The sequence below is a fragment of the Gadus chalcogrammus genome, chromosome 21 (genome assembly GCF_026213295.1).
Source record: "Gadus chalcogrammus isolate NIFS_2021 chromosome 21, NIFS_Gcha_1.0, whole genome shotgun sequence".
NCBI classification, from domain to species: Eukaryota; Metazoa; Chordata; class Actinopteri; order Gadiformes; family Gadidae; genus Gadus; species Gadus chalcogrammus.
The window spans coordinates 15,028,304-15,050,948 of NC_079432.1; the positions used below are offsets into that span (position 1 = coordinate 15,028,304).

The 22,645-nt window shown below is 44.8% G+C and overlaps 1 protein-coding gene across 1 annotated transcript; it reads right to left on the minus strand.

Moving 5' to 3' along the window:
• Nucleotides 1-5,123: 5,123 nt before the first annotated feature.
• Nucleotides 5,124-8,983, minus strand: pcare2 (photoreceptor cilium actin regulator 2). Its single transcript, XM_056581961.1, has 2 exons — nucleotides 6,654-8,983; nucleotides 5,124-5,723 (listed from the first exon to the last, which is right to left on the minus strand). The coding sequence occupies exons 1-2, from the start codon at nucleotides 8,981-8,983 to the stop codon at nucleotides 5,663-5,665; spliced, it is 2,391 nt and encodes a 796-aa protein (XP_056437936.1). The 3' UTR covers nucleotides 5,124-5,662.
• Nucleotides 8,984-22,645: the final 13,662 nt, after the last annotated feature.

Sequence of the window (22,645 nt, forward strand, 5' to 3'; positions counted from 1 at the left end):
GGACAAGATATTCTAGAAATTCAAATTGTATTTTATTAATTCAATATTTTAATATTCAATATTAACCTCTAAAGAAAAGATTTTCTGAGGAAATGAAGCCTACAAAAGGGCCTATAAATGTGTGTTGGAACGTGAAGGGTTAAGTGACAGAAGCCCCTTTGTCAGCCATCAGAATGCAGCTGACTCTGCGTTTGTTGGGAAGGACAATGCTATGCAGCTCTATGATGGCTGGTTCCCGCTGTGATTCCACAGAGGTCTTGTAATAGTAATTCAACTCCACCAGCACCCCTACAATGATGGTCACACGCTGGACCTCGTCTTTACCCGTGGTGTTGACATCTCAGACCTGGTTGTCTCCCCGTACACTTCAGCTTTATCAGAACACTTTCTGCTCCCTTCCAAGGTGGTGGTAACCCGACGTCTGCATCCACAGCCTTGGCAAATACCCCATTCAATTGATAAAATTGAAAGATAAACAGTTACCCAATTAAATTGCTCCTCTCTGTAAGGGGCTCTGTGGCTAGTCTCACTGAGGACTTCAACACTGCCTTATCTACATCCATCATCCAAATGTGCATGACAAAAAGACCAGCACCCAACTTAACCTGAAGTCTTGCATCTTGCATGGCATAACAGCCTCCTCCTCTACAAAACTGCATTTGCTGCTTCCAGACGCACCTACAGAAAATAAATTGATGCTTTACATACATTCTCTCTTTTGAACGTCCTACAAAAGCATCACCATGTATCCACCTCGAAGCAACCTTCCTGCAGCTCAGCACAATCTCTGTGGATGAATTGCAAAACAAGGACAGGCATCTAAACCCACAACATTATGCTGGATCCGCTCCCTGCAAAGGTTCTCAAATAACTCTTTGAAACTGTGGGACCTGCTATGCTCACTGTCATGACGCTTTCCTTGTCTACTAGAACAGATCCCTCTAGTTTTAAGGCTGCTTTGATAAAATTGCTACTCAAGAAGCCTGGCCTGGACCCTGAAGTAGGAAGTAACTATCAGACACTCAAATCTACATCCCTAGTAAATCAAAGAACTCCACCCAGATCAAGAAGGTTGAATCTTACCTGACTGCAAGATGGATATCCAAGTAGTACTTGGATAGCAGGTTAACACGGAGAGCTGATAGTCATCGGCCCAAAGCAACGCAGAACACAATTCGAAAATGTCTCACTGTTTTGCTTTGCCGCAGAGTTCCCATGTGAAATATCATGTGTAACCTTATGTGAGGAATGATGGTGTCCTTCGTCTTTTGAACATGTAAAAAGAAGAACGCCATTCTTTCATCTGAGAAACATTGCTAAAATCAGACCAATGTTATCCATTGGTCTGATTTTTCCATTGGAATGAAAAAAAATTCTCATCTCTTCCTATTCTCGCTTATCTACACTTATTCCCAATAACTGCCAGATCAAATTTAAAGGTGCTTCTGCTTACCTATAAAGCCTTGCACGGATTAGCCTCACCCTGCCTGAAGGATCTTATTATTCCTTATAGTCCTTCTATGCCCCTCTGGAGTTGGGGAAAAGGCCTTCTATGAGTACCAGAGGCTAAGAAGAAATCAGCAGGAAACAGAGCATTCTTATATCGAGCACCCTTTCTATGGAATAGACTGCCACCTGTGATCAGGGAAGCTTACTCTGCCGCGGTATTCAAATCAAAACTGAAAACCTACCTCTTTACTCTTTTGTTTGGCACCAGCTGAGATTGCTGCTGCTGATGGACACTGGATTAGATGATGCTTAGATGAAGTATCTGTGCACCCTGCTCCTTTTTATTCATAATGCCATCTGTTTTAGCATGATGTGGTGACTGTGACTGGATTGCTTGTTAGTTGTGTTCATTGTCAATATTTATGCCATGCTTATTAAGGGAGTTTTATTTTGCCCTCTTGGCAGCAGAGGGCAATATAAAACGATATGTCCCGCTATATCGCAAAAATTAGGGCCACAAACATCGACCAGCCGGTGTTCCAGGGCCTTAAATGGTGTAGTTCACGTTTTCTAAAGACCTAAGGTTGTTTATTATCTTGAAGAGAGTAAGGGTAAGAAAGCAAGCACAACAAGAGCAGCCTGGACTATACAAACTGGTAGGCCGATCTATACATCATATATCTGGGTGAAAGATCCCACTTGTGATGTCACTAGAAGGTAGAGAGAGGCGCTTGATGACTAATCAACATTCCATATGAGGAAAAGAATAGGGGCCCTTTAAGTGAGTCTCAATGGTGAAACAAACAAACTGGTCCAACCTAGAATAATTATACCTATTCATGTTGCATATAATGAAAAACATGCATGTGGGTACGTGTGTTTTTTATTTTAAGAGTATGCACGTTTGGAATGTAGGTTTGCAACTTGCAGTGATAAAAGTTATGGAGCCCAAAAGGTTTGCTTTGAGAACACACTTAAATGAATGGAATAACATAAATTCATTCCTGTCCATTATGCTGTGGTGCGTGGGTGAATTCAAGGTAATGAGTATTCATAATACGGGCAGCACATTCTTTTATCGCCAAGGTTGTACCTTTTATCTTTGTTTTTGCCAATGACAGGCTCTGATTATATTGTATCATCATGGAAAGGATCCCCACAGAGAAATCACTTGTTTCTTAACATTTCCCTTGATCATGGTCTGATCGTTTTATTGTTTGTGTCCAACTAAGAATCACTCAACGAGAGGTTGAGTTAATTTGTTGCAGGAAGAGAACAGTGGAAATGTGAGGGAGAGCTGGAGAGAGGAGAGTTTGATGTGTTGGACTGGGCTCAAAATGACAGGCGTGTCCCACCGTTTCCTTTTCATCTGGCCGCTGATTCATCTCCAACGTAGAGGATGATGCAGCCCTGAACAAAGGGTCTCATGCATCATTCAGAATCAATAGCACAATGTACTTTATTGTGAAAGTTAACTAAGTTTAACACGTACAAAGAATTTGTAATCGTATTTGGTGCTCAACTATAGTAATAAACATAGTAAAGAATCATAACCACAAAAAACAAAGAATAATTAAAGTTGCCTGCAAGTACTGTAGTTAAAGAAACTGAAACATTTACCATAAAAAAACTAATTGAACAGCAGTTCAGGTTGAGCAGAAATGTGCAAATGATGGACAACAGCCTCACTGTTCCACTGCTTTTTTTTCCTCACCACAGGTTTACAGAGATTTATTTTGCCTGTAAGCAGGGATGAGCTGGACCATTATGTGAAGGTTGATTTGAGCAATGTGGAACCAGGTCTGCATAGAACCTGGTCTAGATCCCCATCCTTCCCAATGCATCATCTAGTTATTCAACCAAATGTGCATATTTTTTTCTGCAAATGTATCAGCTTCCACTTTTAATTATCGGTGTCCACTTCAACTCTTGAGACTTGACTTGGAATTTGATTAAAAGACTTGAGCCTCGACCTTGGAGACAAAGACCTGACTTTAACCTGACTTGGAATGTAATCATCAGCCAGTACGAATAATACAAACTACAGGGGAGAATAGAGGGGAATACAGCTGTAGGATCATGGTCATGTCGTTGCACCAGCCACTGTGTACAAACCAATACCTCCACCTTAAGTCTTGCCGGAAAGTTTTGGTCACGAGCCAACCTTAAGAGTATTATGCAACATCTCAGTGAAGCACAAAACAGAAGATGAAGAAAAATTCTGTCTAAACCCAAAAAGTAGTTGAGTACATCCAGTGTATGAAGGTTAGAGAGAATCATTGCCGGTAGCGGTCTGCGAAGACTGCATTTGTGGAGGCTCACTGTGTGCACAAATTACAGGACACCTTTGACCAGAATGTCCTGTAATTTTACAGATGTGAGTAGGATGAGAAATACATCCGCAGGGGGTAATATCTTGGATGTTCATGGCGTGTGCTCTGGTCTAAGATCTCAAACAAATCACAATATTTCCAAAATGCACATTTAGGGAGAACCCATGATATTCTGCAGTCGGGGTATACACTGATTTAATTCAGGGTAGGCATATAGGGTCCAAAGGCATTCTGTGGATATGAATGCTAACCTTAATTAAATACCATGTCTAATAGTCGTTACAAGGTATTTTAACAAGCTGCCATGCTCGATCAAAACTTTACTTAAGGAAACTCAACAAGATGATGGTCAAAAGGATTTAGAGCAACTAGCAAGTAGCTGTAATGCACCCACATAAAAGGTGTGCGTTAGGTATAACCTTGGCCGCGAGTTCTCCTCTCACCCCTACACCACCATCCACTTGAAACTTGCAACCTTTTGTTTTTCCTTTGTCGCCATCTAGAGGAGAAATATGCAGGCGCGAATACGAAATATGTAGGAACGAATACGAACGACGTGCTACGATGTGTTGCAGTTCATGCGAGCGCAGAGGTTTAGATATGTTTGGCCTACATATTTTCTCAGCATACATAAATGCAATGCATATAGAAAACCTCTTTTTTTTTGAGAATTCTATGGAACCACCTCGGTATGTATTCATCCTAGTTTCCCCTAATTTATTAAATGGCTATCCAGAGACAAAAGTCCCCGAAAAGGCCAACAGAGGGAGCTAAAGAACCAGAATCTAGCCACTAGTGGTCGACTCAGAATCATTATTATGTTAACTGTTTATGGATAACTGCCTAACGTTTTAATCGCTACATTGTTTTAATGCATTCTTGGTTGGGGCACTCTTGTGATTTGAATCTCAAAATGTTGACTTTGTTTACGTTGTTGAACCATTATGTATGTTGTCATTGTGAGCTTATTATTCGCATCACCATGCATTTTTTTAAGTGTTTTGCCTTGAGAAGAGGGTTTTTTATATCTGGCAATTATGGGAGCATCGATGCAGGTGGCGGGAGTTGACCTGATAAGTTCTCTAAAGTGGTTTACAATTTGTGTATTTTTAGCACTAAAGGCCTACATATGCTTTGTGAAATGCTTGGTAATTTCCAAAATTGTTCAGATTAGATCAACTTTGATTAAATTCCCTGGGATATGTTGTTGTAATGAGATATTTTGCTATGGAACCCATTCCGTTAGAATACTTGGTAAGGCTGAATGTCTCTCGCCTTTCAACTTCCTGAAAATGGACTAACAATCTCAGAAGTTATCATAGACATTTTAAGTAGGATTGACATTTTATTTCCTTAGTTTTTATTTAATTGTGTGAGAGAGTAAAACGATCAACAAACAAACAAACCAAAACAATCCAAGCTAATGTGTCCAAACCGGAGGGGATGATAAAAAACTGAGAGGGGCTTCAACATGATCCCAAAACCACACAAATAAACAAAGTTAACCAGAGTTACGGTTACAAAATTGTATATATCATGTTGAATAACAAATAAAATGGACGTTATTCGATTAATTTCTCCAGTCTCTTCAGTGTGTTAAACATGGTGAATAATCACTAACCCTAACCCATTCAAACGTTGGTTTCTGTGTTTCTCTGACATGTGTCAAGAAGGAGGCTTAAGTGGAAGAGAAAGGACTTTAACTTCAAAGAACTGTTAATCTATAATCTCTTTGAACGCTCCCTCACACATACACACATGCAAGCACAAACACACGCACTCGCAAACACATACAGACATGCACGCAGGCATACACAAGGACTCGTAGACACACGTAGACACGTATGGGTGTGCATACAGGTGTATGCTCTCTAGGATACTCAGGAAAAGGCACCAAAATCCAAAGGGCACTCTCCTCCACTCCCTGGAGGACTGCTGGTCCTACGGGAGAGACAAGGTAACAGGAAGTGGGTTTAGTGAAAGAGGATTACAGGGTGAGTGGGGGAACAGGGCTAATCTGTCTTGGATTACAATCTGATATCCCTCCTTGGCATGAAGCGAAACTCTACTGCGCATTCTGTCTCCAATAGCCTTAATGAACACTTCAAAGAAATTACTGGCAGGACTATGGCCAACAGCTGTTGATCTTCTGTTTACTTAGTTACTCACTGTTACTAGTACGTTTGTTGGAAGACCTATGTTAACACATGTGATCAGATAAAGGCCTTGAGTAACCGTGTAATGAGGAACTAAATAGCCTACGTGGAATAAAGAAGACAATTGAAAGAATTTGTTGTTATATTCTGGAATGTTAGCAAACAATAGACATCTGTTTTGTGAAGGTGGTGAAGTTTGTTGTGGTTGTGGAGGTGGAGGTGGTGGGGCTGGAGGTGGCCCGGCCTGTAGTGTGCCGATCTCGTATCAACATTTAAAAAGGAACTGGTTACAAAATAATCTCAGAGATTTGTCAGATTATTGTTCAGGTATTGATCGCTCTCTCTCTTTCCATCTTGACCTATGGTCCTGGAAATATAAACATACTAAAGGCAGGGCAAGCCATGCACGCATGCTTCTATTTTGGCAGTTAAACCATTTAGAATACACCATCAAACTGTTGTAGTTACATATATTCGAAGTACGTGAATATTTTAGGAAGTTCTAGAATAATAACATTATTAAGATACAAGAATAAAATATAATATTGATTTAAATCTTTTACTGTCCTGTAAGTCTGTGTATCTTATCTTATCATGAACCATTCTCTTAGCTCCAATCATCATGATCCACTTTAGTATGGCTGGCATCTGGTATAATTATAGTGCTAGTGAGGGAGTGATTCCCCTTTGTTTCGATTTGTTCACTTCAACATACCTTCTAGCGTCCATCCCTAATTGGCTATTGACACTGGATCTCTGTTCTGATTGGGTGCGTCTGGAGCCTGGTCCAGCCTCCCCCCGTGCGGCCTGCCGGCCCCTGGCTGGGTCTCCCCAGAGTCTGGGCAGGGTGGAGCTGGAGGAGGGGGTCCAATCATGTCCACTCTGGTTCTCCTTCTGACAGAAGATGGAGCGGGCGGTGCTGAAGGCCACCATTGGAACGATCTCCTCGCTGTCGTTGTTGTCCGCAGCCGACACCACCACCGCCCTGGGGGAGCTCGGCCTTGACGAGGCCCCCATTCTGGGCGAGCTCGGTCGGGACAACCCCGCCGTCTGGGGGGAGCTGGGGTACCGGCGGTGCACAGAGGGACATGATGGCGGTAGGCGTACCCTGGAGACTGGCGGTGCTGTCACGGGCGGGGTGCACTGAGTGAACCCGGTCTCATGCAGGGGGGCTGCTGTGCAGTGGTGATGCGGAGGCACTGCGTCCAGCTGACGGAGGTGCTGGCGCCTCCTGGTGGGGGAACCGGCCACATTGCGCAGGTGGATTATCTTCTGGGCCTGCTGGTACAGAGTGGAGGACGTCGCTCTCTCTGGATCCAAGTCGTCGTCCAGGTCTTGCTCTGGGTCCGGTTTGGTGGCCTTAGTGGATTTGGCGGAATTCTGACTCACGGTGGCGCGGTTTGGAAGCACGCTGACGTTCTGCCCGGAAGCCCTCAGCCGCTGGGACAGCCTGGTCCTCGGGAACGTGACGGGTCTCCCGGGATTCTGACCGGTGCTCTGGAAGGAGTCATCCATCAGAACCTCTGGTGGGGGGGGCGGTAGGCTGTCCACGTCCAGGTCGTCCTTGCTGTCTGGCCAGCTGTTGTTGTTGTTGTTGCCATTGCTGATCTTGTCTGCAGTTCCTATGTCTGGCAGAAGGAGGGCACCGCTCCTCCTGGGCCTCTTGATGTGAGGCGGGATGTTGGCCAGTTGCTGACCCGGCCGCCCGTCCACCCCTTGGCTGAACGTGTTGATCAGCCGCCTCACAGAGTTGCGTCCTGGGGGACGGGGGGCGTACCCTGCCACTGGTAGTCCATCAGGGAGCTGGAAGGCCCCCCTATCGGCACCGGAGCCACTTAGAGAGCGCTGTCGCTGTCGCCTGGACAAGTTACAGTAAGGCTCAGTAGATCCACCATCTCCCCTGCCCCTTCTCCTGTTCCTCATCCGCAGGTCCAAGTCTCTTTGGCTCTGTTGCAGCTCCTTGATTGGCTCAGAACCGCCGGCGGATGCACAGCGTTTTGGTTGGGTGGAGCTCAACGCGGTCAGGGGTCGCCTGTTCTGAGGGTGTTCAGAGGCCACGTTGGCAAGCGGTCGGCTGGGATCCGGGGGCGAAGAGTTGGACCTCTTCCTCACTGGCCTGTCATACTCCTCTTCATTTTCCTCCTCCTCCTCATCTTCTTCTTCCATCTCTTCATCTTCAAGGCCCCAGTGGTTTTGGAATGGATTGGGCGGACTGTCGAGCAAGGCCCGGACATTTCCCACAGACCCGCAGCTCCCCGAGCCGGTGCTGCCGCCACGGTGACGGCAGCGGTGCCTCTCCGACCCTGCCATGGACTCGTTCTCGCCGCCGATGCCGCTGTCCTCGCTGGTCGTGGTGATGTCGTCACCGTGGAAACCCTTCATGGTCGCCTGCTCCACGTGCAGCAACACCTGCACCAGCCGTCCCTCCGCTACCCGCTTGGTGCGCAGCTTGTCTGAAAGCAGCCTGGAGAGGGAGGCGAAGTAATCCACCTTCTCCTCCAGGGTGGCGTTCCCCATGGCCTGGAAGGAGCTTCCCACCAGCTTCATCTGCTCCGTGGAGTGCTGGAGCAGCTGCTGCAGGAGGTCCGGAGGGGGGTCAGGGACGTTGGTCGCGACGGCGGGCGTGACGTATGGGCCGGCGGTCTTACCGGTCGCGGGCCAGGCCATATAGTCACCGTGTTCCCTCATCATCAGCTCACCCTCCTCGGCCATCTCCTCCAGAGCCTGGTTGATCTCCTCGAAGCGATGCACCAGGATGCCCATCATGGGCTGCAGGGAGAGGTGTGTCTGGGCGGCCTGGTCCAGCAGGCCCAGCAGGGTGTTGTACTTGGCGATGTTGGGGTTGAGGTAGGCGTAGGCCGCCTGGTGGGCTCGCACCATGTGCGGAGGCAGGTCCACCTTCGTACCACAGGACGCCGCCTTCTGTTTCTCTGTCTGTGGTCTCTTCTCAGCGCCTTTAGGCTTTTTTTTCTTCTCCGTCTTCACCGGCGTGGAATCGGCTACAATCTCCTGACACACGATTTCTCCCGATGGCGGCGAGTCCATCTCTGCAACACTCTCCGTGGTCCCGACGGCCGCAACATCAGGGTCGGCTGAGGGCGGTGGATCTTCTTTTTTGGAATCCTCTGGCGTCAAGAGAAGCACATCTTGTGTGTGGGGTACTTCAACCTCTTCATCATTTGTGTCCGTATTTAAGCATGTCTTCTTCTCTGCTTGTTCTACATCCTCTACAGCCTGAATAGCCGGTTTAGCCTCTGGTCCCGGGAGTAGCTTTCCCTTGGAGGGAGAACTGCCCATTCTCACTTCCTAACGACTCCGAACAGGAAAACTTGAAAAAGCTTATACTCCCGATCACCCAAACGTGTTAGCTTAGCTAGCTAGGTCAGCCGAGCTCCACAGACCAACACAATATTTCACAAACAATGTTCACTCACCGGCCGGTCTCCTGCCGAGTGTGACTTGGGAGGACCTATGAGGACCCCTTTTGTATATTGTCGTTGGCTCCTGCGAGCCGGGCTGGTTTCTAGAGGCTGCCCGATGTTCTGGCTTTGTCGATGCAGAACTCTCGGCCGGGAGCTCACAGGATAAGACGGATAGAAGACACACACAGATGCTCACGCTAAGTCCATCAGCCCCCGTGCATTCACACACACACGCACGCACACGCACACACACACACACACTCTCTTTAAGCTCATTACTGTATTTAAAGCTTGTTTACCAGGTGCCTCTTTTAGCTTGACTCCATTACAATGGTTTCCAGGCAACAAGTTCCCTTATGACAGAAGCAATCCACACTTCTTTTCTTCATTCATGAGTAATTTACTGGGCTCTGAATTTATCCAACAAAGTCAGGCAAAACCATGTCAATTGTTTTATGGCTACTACTATTGAGTCACTGAAATGTTATCCCAAAACAAAAGGGAAGCTAAAGCTTAGTCAATGTGTTAAAATAATAAATCATCATGGCTCTGGGGGGGGGGGGTCGGTTCCACTGATATATTAAAACAACAAATTTCATCTTCTTATTGTTCAAAAGCTATATCAGACTTCCTTTGGTCGGATTCTATATTGTGCTTTCGAGTCTTTTTTACCGTGAATTTACCCAACCTCCTGCCGTCCTCTGGGCGACCGGACCGCTTCTGTTTACGATCAGCAGAAGCAGGACAGGATGACGCTTCATAATTCTACAGCACAAACCATAATTATGTCATGAATCAATGTCATCGACCAGCCGACCCCTACCAGCCACGCCACAACTAGTTGAGTTCATTCTTGATAAAGTAAGGTATAGACGTTACGAATGGTGGGCCACTGCAGGGCCGGCCCTGACCCATTTGTGGCCCTAGGCGAGATTTCAGATGATCCCCCTTGCATCTCAGCTCAAGGGCGTACTCTAGTTGGCCTTTCACACGTGAACTGTCTGCGGTTCCTATGTCTGGCAGAATGAGGGCACCGCTCCTCCTGGGAAACTCCGGAGATGATCCAGATTTACCCTTTCACCCATGCAACAAACCACCGGAGAGAAGCTGCATCATAAGTAGGGATGCACCGATCCGCTTTTTTCACCTCCGATACCGATACCGATATCTGAGGTTTAGTATCGGCCGATACCGATCCGATACCGATATAGAAAAACAGCGCGAAATTATGGCTACAAACTGTAAGTTTCATTGAGGGGAAAAGACTGGGATCATGAGACTTGAATTTTTGGAGGTGCTTTATAAGGTTTGTGGTATTAAAGCTAGAAGGTTTAGTACCACCCCTCGGGACATTTACTTTGCATATGTTGCATGTAGCCGTGGAGCTTGCTGGCTTAGGTAAAGTGAAATAGCTCCAGATAGCAGATCCTTTTGCTCGCTCCATTTTGCAATCACTGTAGGCTTCGCACGGCGTGTTGCTTGTTTATGACGTCACTCACAGCGCACAGCATAGAAACTGAATAGATCAGCCAATAGATAGATAGATACACTTTTATTAATCCCGTGAGAAAATTTTCGTGGGAAATTCAATTATCAAAGCAGCAAGGTAGTAGGAATAGGATTCAAGTATGTACATAAACGTAAAAAAAAAAATAATAATAATAATTATTTATTTATTTTTTAAATATGGATCGGCCCATTTGTCACCGATACCCGATCTAGAAATGTCTTCAATATCGGTACCGATACCGATACAAATATCGGATCGGTGCATCCCTAATCATAAGGGAGTGTGGGCATAGCAATGCCTGTGCTAACCTCCACCTATGGCTGCCAGACTCCACCCAGGTGACCTTCATTGGACTCCTCAAGAAAAAGGACAGGTGTAGAAAGACGGTTTAATTTGTTTTTACAGAGCAGTCTATTCATAATATTGTAATGACCACGGAAGAGGCAGTGAATGAAGTATTGATCAGACAGTGATTTATTAGATAGCTAATAAACCGTTGGAACACGCAAGACCGGTAACCATAGCAACGCCGGTAAACAAACCCGCAAAGCCCAATCCAGGCGCCTGTACTACGAAGCTCGATTAGAGGGTTAGCGAGGTATGTTGAGCTGAAAGCCTGGGTTAGCTGTACCACAAAATTCGATCTCTTTAAGCGTCGCTGTATCACCATTGTGATTTACGCTCGCAACCAAACCTGGTCGGGAGCAGCTTTTCAGCTGTCCACCCGGAGATCGGCTACTTATATCGGCGTGCGCAGCTTCCTACCCCCTCCTCCGATAATGGCGTCACCATTTGTGGGTGTTCCCGTGGACCTCGGCGCACTTATCGTACAGGCGTCTCTCCGGAGACAGTGGGTTTTTCGGGACAGAACCGATCCCTTGGCATTATCTGACGATATTCTTTATGAGAGATACAGATTCTCATCAGAGGGTATTGGTTATTTGATCTTCCTTGTTAGACCGTATGTAGTCAATGCTACTCAAAGAAGCCATGCACTTACTAGCCGCGTTTACATGGAAATTATAAACACTAATAAATTAATTAATAATTAATAAACACCCATGTCCCGTCGCTTAGCAACCGGAAAAGCTTATCGCACTACTTACGAACAAAGACGTGAATCAGGCAATAAATCCACTTTCCTTGACAGCGGTCAAGTTCGGTGTGCATAAAAGTACCAACGGAGCTCAGTGGACCAATTGCGAACTACTGAAGCTGCTCTAAGTTAAACCCCAATCTGTTCGGAATAAGTGTATACATGTCGATTAAAACGGACTACACCAACTCTTCTATTCGGCATAGAATTCTATGCCGAACAGATAATTGTATTCCGAATGAGGCGTATATATGATCATTTTCATACAAAAAATATCTATATCAGATTTGAGCCACTTTTGCTTGCAGCACGAGCGAGGCCTTGTACGGCTCTGGTTCTTGACTACACAACCCAAGGGGCTTTCCTGGCCTCTTCCTCCAACAGAAGACAGGTTGATTGTGTTCCAAACCAGCTATTTGCATGATGCTAGGAAGCTAGAGCAGGTTTAACTGGCTGATGTCTGAGCACCTCTGGCGTTATCCTTTGTGCGTGATTTGCAAATACAGCTGCACCCAGCCTTAAGGGAAATCAGCCCGGTGCTCAGTGGCAGAGCTAGAACATTTTCAGTGGCCAGGGTGAGACCAGAGATCATTTTGGGGTGGCACATAAATCTAAATATGATATCAGGCATCTTGAAATTTAGGGAATATAAAAGGCATGTACAAGCTGTAACTCTACAGTGTCTTGCTGACCACTACAACAGGGACATAAGCCCATGATCCGGAGCAAACTCAATGCCTACAGAGCTTGTTTTAAGACTGAATTTGAACAAACAACAAACAAACAAACATCACCTCTATTGTAAAAAAAGAGTTTGCTGAGCAGAAGGCACCAGAGTTGACCTCTGAATGGGTGAATGCAGATTTATTTTATTAGTGCAACTGATCAGCTGATCAGGTTGTGGTCGAACGGCCGCTGTGCCCATTGTGTCCATTGGCTATTGATTAGGCCATCGTTGTACTGTTAGGGAAACATTGTTGTGTGTTCAGCTGAAGGGATTATTTGCGTTCTGTTTATGATCATAGGCTAGTGTGTCAGTGAAGCAAATAGTGATTGTCTATGGTTATGTAGCCCTGTGCTATATTTTCCTTTAATTTTCTTTAAGTTAAAAGGTGTTAATAAATGTTTACTGGTTTTGAGTCAGTGCATTATGCCGAATGTTTTATTTTCCTATGGCCTGTATTTTATTTTCATTTGAGTATGTACGTTTTGGTTGTTGTCTTCTGTGTGACCTTTGAAGCGGAGGGTTAAAAGGTCGGAAGCTCGGCAGCTGGGGAAAAGGAGGTGTGAACCTCGAAGAGTACGGACGGCTAGTGCAAGCTCGTGATCCATTTATACCTATAATACTCTGTCTAGGATATAGACTAGAGCTAATCTGTTTCTGGTTGTCGGATCGATAACCACCAGATCAGTGATCGTGTATGTGTTCTTGATGTTCTTCTGGGGTTTACTGGAGATGCTGAACCTGCATCCAGACGTGGACGCGGCGAAGGCTGAGTGCGGTTAAGTGAGATATGTGCCCAAATAAGGATCTTGCCGGTCGTTTGGATAAGACACCAGCCTAAGGATCTTGCCGGTCGCTTTGGATAAAACGCCAGCGTGGACCAGTCGACACGAGGACCGCGACTTTCCGCTCGCTTCCAAACGCACACAAACACTCCTCCAAGTGAGGGAAAAGGTACATTTGTTTGTTTGTTTGCTCCTGTGAGTGAAGCGGCGGCCGTTCTGTTTTTGGCCTCCACGTACAAGCGACGACACAGGCCTGCAACGTGGGGATAAATAGTTCGTGCCGGCATAGGACTTTATTTTGCTTTGTACATTATCTTTCCACCATGCATTTGATTCCATGTGTGAATTGGTTTACCTGTGGTTCCATGCACAGAATGATTCATGTTGATGTTTAACGTGTTAATACAATGAAACCTATCTTTGATAAATTAATTATTAATTATAGGTAAATTATGTGTGTTTTTATTGTAATTACCATGCCAGTGATTCCTGTTCATTAGGGGTTTAGTTCTAAAATACTCTACGAGGCACTACAATACAACTAAAGATAAAATCGTGTAGATTACCACATATAGGGTGTGGTCAGTTTAATATGAACTTGGGAGCGTCCCAGACTAGTTAACTTTTGGGTCAATTAGAAGATCATGTCCATAGCCATGGCATGGGGTTGCAGTTATAATTATTGTGTCCGTCCTTTTCCCTCTTTGCTCGGATTTTAATGTGTTGTGTGATGTAGGGATGCTAAGTCACTGTCCATGGTTCTAATAATGATTGTGCGTTTTTTTCGTTTTTGGGTCCTCGGCTGTAAGCCTTTCCTATCGCCAACATGCCTCTGTACTCGGATATCACAGGCACGGGGACTGGGAAATGCACAGACTGCACAAAACTGACAGTGGCTTTATTTGAAAACGAGACTAGCAGCATTAGAAAAATGCAAAGGACTCCTCCAGGATACAGTGCCGAGTATGCTGAGTTAACTCGGCGCTAAGCCAAAACAACATACCAAATTGAATCAATAAGTTCACTCGACGCCAAATGCTAAGCGACCCAAAACTTGAGTGTGTGTGTGTGCCGCTGAAGAACCGGTTCCTGCCACTTCAAGAGTCCACGAACGCACCTGCCACCCATGCACCCTTGAGCCCCGAGATGCGTCCGGACAACCAGTGCGGACAGAGACCGACCATGAACCCGTCGCCGGAGAGGCGAGCTGTGCATGCGTCGGCCACCCATGCACCCCTGAGCCCCGAGATGCATCCAGATGGACGCTGCGGACAGAGACGGAACAAGAACCAGTCGCCACAGAGGCAAGCTGCGCATGCGTCCGCCACCGCCACCTCAAAGCAACAAGGGCCAATCTCACAGAAAGCAGATGAACCAGACACTCTGATTATAGGAGACTCAACCATCAAGGATATAACCAGTAAAAAGATCAAAACATGTTACTTCCCAGATGTGATGGTTAGTGACATCAACCAAAAACTAGCCACAATCATATTGGAAAACCCCCAAATCTCACAGGTTATTGTGCATGCAGGACTTAATGATATTCGAAGAAAACAGTCAGAACTTCTGATCTATTGGACACACTGCACAAAATACACATTAAGTCAGGTGACAGGGGAATACACTGATCTATTGGACACACTGGACAAAATACACCTTAAGTCAGGTGACAGGGGAAAGAACAGATTCAGTCATCTACTTGCACTGAATACATGGCTTTCCAGAGTCTGCAATGAAAGAGGAAGGGGCTTTATTGACAATTTAAACTTGTTCTTGGGACGCAAATATCTTTTCAGAGCAGATGGCCTACACCCAAACAGGTTAGGCTCAAAACTGGTTAGGGATAATCTTCTCTTCTCGCTCTCCCACATATTTACCCTGCCACTATCTGACACACAGATAAAAGACAGACAACAGACCTTGGAGAGAGACAACAGCCCAAGTAGCTATCGGCTCTCCTAAAAGTCGTTATAGGACGCCATCGCATAATTTGCATAACCGGAAGTAAATATCCAATTCATTTTCTCCATAGCATAGCCATTATAAAACATTATTACCCCTAATTTCATCACCATCCAAGGGAGACTTATAAGACTTGATATAAGGCCGTGTACATGACACAGTTTGCATGGTATCAACCTCGTTTTAAGAAGAACATAGTTTATGGCACTGTTTGGCACAGAAACCCGCGATGGGCGGGATGAGCCAAGCTGTGTGCGTGAGTAGCATCCAGCTGCAGCCCCGGAGCCGGGCACCGTGGTGTGGCAACAGCACTGTAGATAGATCTTCACATATACTATTACATCAAACAGCATAGTATCTATCTATACAGCGATTAGTACATGGGTAGACCATGGATGTAACAGTTAGCGGGTGGAAGGCAGGCTGGTAGGACCCAATAGCAAACAGTTCAGGTAAAGGGTAGTTTATTGACGGCAAAAAGGCAAGGAACACCGAGAACACAGGTGACGCAGGTAACACAGGTAACAAAGGAAGACCAAGGGCTTAAATACTAAACACAGGGCACGCAACGAGTAACAGCTGAAACACGTTAGGCGAGGGAGCAGTAATCACACAGGAGGGAAACTTGACAGGACATGGGGAGAAAGAGACAGATACCAAAGTAAAACAGGAAACACAGGGAAACACCAAGACAAGGAAACCGACAGACCATGACAATGGACCTATTAAAGGAAGATCAGCGGACTCAAACATGGCCTCTCATTCATTCCTATTAAAACTGCTCAATGTCGCAGGGCAGCAGCAAGAGGAGATTTCCTTCTGCATCATGGGAGCCGGCGTACCGGATGCCGAAATATTCTCATTTTCTAGCGTTATTAGCATTGTAGCATCATAAGTGAGCGGTCTGAGCGAGCGCAGTCGTATTGTTTACCGACCATGGAAGTATAAGTTAACTTCATAAATATGAAAGATTGCTCCACATACCATATAACACCAACAGCATAGTAAATGTATGTAGGCCTAGAAAAAAATACAGTTCAATGTTATTGCATTGAACAGATTCCTTCCAACTATTTACGAAAAATGCAATCAATAATTTATATACAAATAAATGGTTGCATATCGATCAGCAACGAGGTTGGAGTAGCCTACCAACCTAAATAATTGTAATACACCAACATTGTTAACTGTCATACATCGCTAAACAAGCAAATTAAAAATTAACGCAACTGAAATGTTTATAAGACTATTAACAATATTATAGGGCTGTAGCTGGCTGCTATGTGGCTGTCTGGACCTATGTCCATGGTCTGGACAATGCGAAAGAATCCGCAGCAAACAACGTCAGCTGCAGAGAAGTGGGGCGGTTATTCTTGCTTGTGTAACCCTGTAAAGCGGCTGGCCCTGACAAGCTACACGTGGTGGACGAAGTACTCAGACCACGTAGGCCTACTTGAGTAAAAGTTTAGATACAAAAGTCTCGAAAAGCCTGTGCAGTAAATCGAAACCCTTGGTGAGTCTCCTTGTGTAAACATTTGGATTTGAATTGTGTTTTTGGGTGAGAAAAGAACGTGATAAGCCGCTAACTGGCCGCAGCTCATGCTGCTTGCTAACTGCCTAGCATAGCGCGTTGTTTCGCTGCACTTGGCGTGCCGTGACTGATGTGGGGGAGGGGATGTGAGGCCCGTTGCTGGGGCTGCGGGCCCGTTGCTGGGGCTGCGGGCAGATTGTAGTTTTGCCGTTGGGTTATGCATTTTCTTCACTGTTTGATGTTGCGGTCTGTTGTTGGGTTAGTGATGTTGCTAGCTGTGTTAATTTGCTTTATGGTGAAAAGGAATATGTAAATCTGTGATTTATAGAAGCTATCTTCAAAATTATAATTTCTTTCAGTAACTAAACTATAGCTTGCTGAGTGTAACACAAAGAAAATACAATTCGAATGGGTTTTGAAGTATTTTATTTGAACCGATTTATATAGAGTTAAGTGTAAATCATTTATGTTTTACACTGTGTTAAATTACCTTAAATATTATTGATATAAAAGTGATTGAAATGTATTATATAGATAGACTATTAAGTCTTTTTGCTTTGCCCCCCCCCCCGCCCCGCTCGGAGGGAGCCTCGCCCTGGGCGACACAGACCACCCCCACTACTAGTGTGACATTTGTTCCTGAAAGCCTGCTCCCACTCGCAGCCCTGGGATACAGAGCATGCGTCGAGGGTCATAGGGTGGTGGATACACAGCTGTACTTATCCATCTGATGGCGTTAAAGGGTGAGTGAATGGCTTTGTGGTGCTTGTCAATTGTGTTTCATGGCCTGATAAATGTCTTGATGCATAGACTTGCTTGCGTTTCCATCCACTTCCCAAACAAACTATTATGGTGTGTTCCTGAATCCTCGGACGCCAGCCTTCTAAGTCGGAAGTCGGCATTTCTCAGAGGAATTCTGAGAGTAATAATAATAATAAATGTAATTTGTAGAGCACTTTACATTCAGAAATATCAAAGTGCTACAGAGTTTAAGGGAGAGAAAAAATCTTACGTCTTACGTTTTTCTTTTTAAAACAGCTGTAGTCTGTGGGGCCTTCAGGTGGTCAGGGAGGGTGTTCCATAGTTTTGGGGCAGCAGCAGAGGAGAAAGCCCGATCGCCCATGGTGTGGATTTTGGGTGGTCTGAGGCCCTCAGACCATCCAAGATCCGCACCATGGGCGATGGCGGGCCCAGACTTTTCCCATGAGGCCTTCAATGCAATCATCCTGAATTAAACCGCTTTTCAAATGGCTTAATGATGACGTCAGGGTTATTGCCATGATGATGTAACCACCCAATATAATCCTGACAATTGAACAGGCTTTAAGAATAATGTTTGTTTTTTTTAAGCCAAAACAACCGCAACAAAACGCACGTAGCCTACCCGAGTCAGAAGCTGAAAATAAGGTAATATTTGTCAGATTCTACAATTTCCGACTGTCCATGAATGCAGCAAAAAATCTTCCGTCATTTAGTAAAAACGCTGTAAAGTACGTGCTTCTTTCCTAGATTGTTTTTTTAAACCAAAATAATATTAAAGGTTGGGTAGGTGATTTGCGAAACGCCAGCAGATTTTGAAAATACACAACTCAAATGGTCCTACCCCCTCTCCTTCAACGCTGACTCTGACTCCACCCATTCCAAGTACCTGGACGCGCAATCATGCACGAGCGCGAACAGAGATGCGCAAGAGCGAGCCAGGCTAGCGTAGGTTTTCGTTTAACAACATGGTACTACATTCAGCTGTAAGTTGCACCCAGTACCGCGGGAAGTAGGGGTGCTGGGGGTGCTGCAACACCCCCTGTCCGAGGCCCTGTCTTATCACAGAAAACGATCATTTCTAAAAACTCCGGCCAGAGTGGAGATTTCTGAAAACGCCGGTTATGTGTTGTCGGTTCAACGGGGAGAAACGGGATTTTAGTTTCTGAAGCGTCACATTATGCACCAGGAAATGCTTAACGTCATGTGAGCGCCCGCTGTACCGTATTGGTCCGAATATAAACACAAACCCCATTGTAAGACGACCTATATTTGGAAAAAAGATTTGAAGACCAGATCCGGTTTTTATGAATAAATAAATTGTATTCATTGAAATAATATACGAAAATAAAAAGGCATCGAATAAAACACTGCATTGCCACTAAACAGTAGTGCAAATAGGCCGTACTGATGTGTACACCAAAGACTATTCCTGACACTCCTCTGCCCCGCTGTGTTCGCTCTGGCTGTGGTCGCTCCGAACTGTTTCGGCCCGTGGCAAAGCGAGTCATCCTCGCTGCTGTCCAAGGCATTTTGAGACGCAGCATTTATTTAATGCTCATATGACCTAGTGCTGAAAAAAGGTTATATGAAAAAGTGTGAGGGTAGCGGTGGTGCGCTAAACTTGTTCTGTGAGCAGCTGGATGTGAACGATCGATTTTCAACTGTGCGCGCATGCACTGGTGTAATTGAGCTGCGCTGCTATACATCTTTTTTTATCAATGTAACGAGTTGCGAGTCTAGTGCAGGCTGAGTTTTTTTTTTCCCAGCACCCCCTGCTGAGAATACGTTCTCGCTGCTATGGTTGCACCAGATGTTATAAACATTAAACGGTCACATAAATCATTACTATTTTTAGAAAATGTATGTTTGTTTCATATAATTGTATTGGAAGTCCTGGTTTTCACTAGGGTTGCCGCGGTGTGGACATTTTCACACCGAGTAATACACTCGTCTCCACACCGGTATTACCGAGTATAAACGGTATAAACTTTGAAACTAGGTCAACCGCCACACAAGCATCGGTTTTTAGACCCTTCTCGTCCTTCAGTTGCCGCCAACGTTCGAAAGCAGCGCCTAGGATTATTCTTGATTTCAGTTTTTCTCTTTCAGCGTTTTTATTATCAATTACTCTCTGAAAAAGAGTTTTCCTTCTGTTTGCTGGTGGTGGTGGTGGTGGGGATGGTGGCGTCTTGTCTGCCATGGAAATTGTCTTCTACTGCTAGGTCCAAATGTGGATTAACTAGTTCCAGTAGCAACCGCAGGATAACAACAAACAGGAGCTTGCTCTGGGTCACGAGTACTGCACGAAGGGGTCGCGCGCGGGGCGCGGGGGAGGGGGAGTGCAGTACGACCGTTTGATTGACGTACTTACTGTCCAATGAAACTCGGTGGCAATGGATATGATTGGCTGGAGTTTTTCGAGCCCTGCCCGTTCCACAGATGATTGACAAGTTTAATTTTCATGTCAGTACTTCTAACTCAGTGGCTGTAAGCGGGTTATGATAAGGATTTCAAGTAATTTTGCAAAAATTGCCAAAAAAGCAAATCACCTATGCAACCTTTAATATAGGCTTTACAAATCAACCAAAGTGCGATTTCGTTTTGGAGCTCTGATTCCCTTCTCACTTGCTCATTGAGTTGAAGATCCACTCGGGTGTCTCCGAACGTCTCCAACAAAAACAAGATGCCAACAAGATGCATGCAAGTGGCCCGCCGTACTTTGGTGTCTAAATGCAGCCTTTGTAAGACAACTCAGGTTGGAAACCCACCGTGGCTCCAAACACCACATCGATCCGTTGCAAATAGCAAGCATTCCCGGCAATACAGATTAGAATGACCACACTTGACGATGTCAGCCAACTATACCTCGTAGTTGCTAGATTGAAAGTGCCGCACAAATCCTTTGCCCGGCTGGGTCAGAGCAGCTAACTGCGGTGTTGGTCGTCCCTGTTTCACAATTTCTAGCTTTTCTGAGAAAATTCTTCTCGAAAAATACTTTTAACAAGTCGGCCACAATATCCACTCCTTCTCCTCTGTCATCCATCGTAATTAAAATGAATCTAATCTAAAAAAAAATCAATATAATTTCGCTGCTAGCAAGTTGTAATTCCTTTGTTTTCCTCCTGATGGCGCCAAACGACAAGGCCAGCTGGAACATAGACATCTTATAGCATATAAGGGCTGTTTCCCAATGTCAAGGAAGCATGCTCAACGGCCTCCCTTTTAAGGACGCTACGTCATCGAACACCGACAAGCACTGTTCCAATGTTGAGGACACTCGAAATACGCCCCCTTTTCGGGTCCTTCGTTATTGAGAATTCCGAGATTTTTCAAGGATGCATCGCTGCATCCTAGACGAGCCAAAACTACCCACAATCCTCTGCGTTCACTGGGCGGGTTCTTGAAAATGGCAGAGAAGTTCACGTTCAAACGAAGTGAAGTTATATTAGTTTTCAGAAATATTTTGTGCCGTATTGCTTTTTATAGATTCATCATGTTAATGCAAATAATCAAGCCTAAAGACCCGTGCCACTTTTCAAACGTTTTTGCAACTTAATGATACGTTGCTATATTTTGCATGGACGTAGCTGGTGTTAAACACCACTGTCACCAATGTCAATTTACTCGCTCACAAGATTACATTATTTATGTATACCTATTTATGTTTGTGTTGAATCGTTTTTTTTTGGGGTCAGCCCAGCAAACGGAGGCTTTTGTGCGCCTTAGGGTGGCGCACAAACATTTGTTTACCGGTGGAAGGGATAGTGCCACTATCCAATGTTGTAAAATTAATGCACAACTGATCATTTGCAATGTTTGTAATATTTAATGAACGTATATAATTGTATTTTATATGATATACTTATGTGTTCAAAGCACTGGTAGATTGTAGGCATATATGAATGAATGAATCAGATCATATATCCAAATAAATACACGTTTATCATCTTTCTTTGTCTTTTTCCCCCTGCATAATAGTAATCAACCGTACTTTTATTCATAAGCGCACATGTGTTTACAAGCGGACACGCAGTATTAAAAAGCGGAAGCGGAAGCGCTTCCACACTACCAAGTCGTTCCCAAAGTCAGACGGTACAAACGCTAGGAAGCACTCGAGCTAGCACTCAAGTCTCATCTCCATAGGACGCGACTAGCAAGGACGCGTCCTAGCAAGGCTGCAGCCTTCACTTTGGGAAACAGCCAAGATGTCTATGAGCTGGAAGGCCTAGACCAGAGTGGTAGATATAGGGTTCCTTCAACAGCTATGAAAGGCAGGAACAGTCAACAGTGCACCACCCACCCTTTGGCTGTGTGCAGAAAGGATAAGCACATGATTGCTTTTAAAATATGCAAACATACAATGACAAACAGTGGTCAAGACGGCGCATGTGCTCCTGAATTAAACTTATGATGCAGGCATGAAATCTATTGGATCTATGGAATTAATCCAAGGCTTCACACATGTGGCCTGATGAAATAAACACAAAGATACCTTGTTGATAAGCTTTGTCTGGTTTCCTAGGCTAACTTCCATTTTATGATGCAGTAGGCATATAGTAAATTTTCTTTCACCTACCTGTACCTTTAACGTAGTATCACACTGTATTCAGTTGAACTTTCATAGCAGAGGCTAGATGGTGGTTAAAACTACGTCAAACAAGATTTAGATGGTCTTGATTACGGCCAAGAAGGGTTGTGTACTGAAGGAAGTACCGGAGCCTATAAAGGACTGTATAATTACCAAAGGGATGTAATCTGACTCATGTAATCTATAACCAAATAATATCTAAACCTGGGTACATATTTAGCTAAGAGTGAGAGGAGACCAAAGCTACGTTTAACAATTTAATACAGACAATAAACTACCCTAGATATACACATTAAACACATTGACATATAAACACTTCAATAC

Excerpts from the sequence above, each read along its gene's own strand:
- pcare2 (XM_056581961.1), bottom strand. The coding sequence starts at position 8,983 with ATGGACTCGCCGCCATCGGGAGAAATCGTGTGTCAGGAGATTGTAGCC. Across the intron at positions 5,724-6,653 it reads TTAGGGATGGACGCTAGAAG|GACCAGCAGTCCTCCAGGGA; the intron begins GTATGTTGAAGT and ends TCTCTCCCGTAG.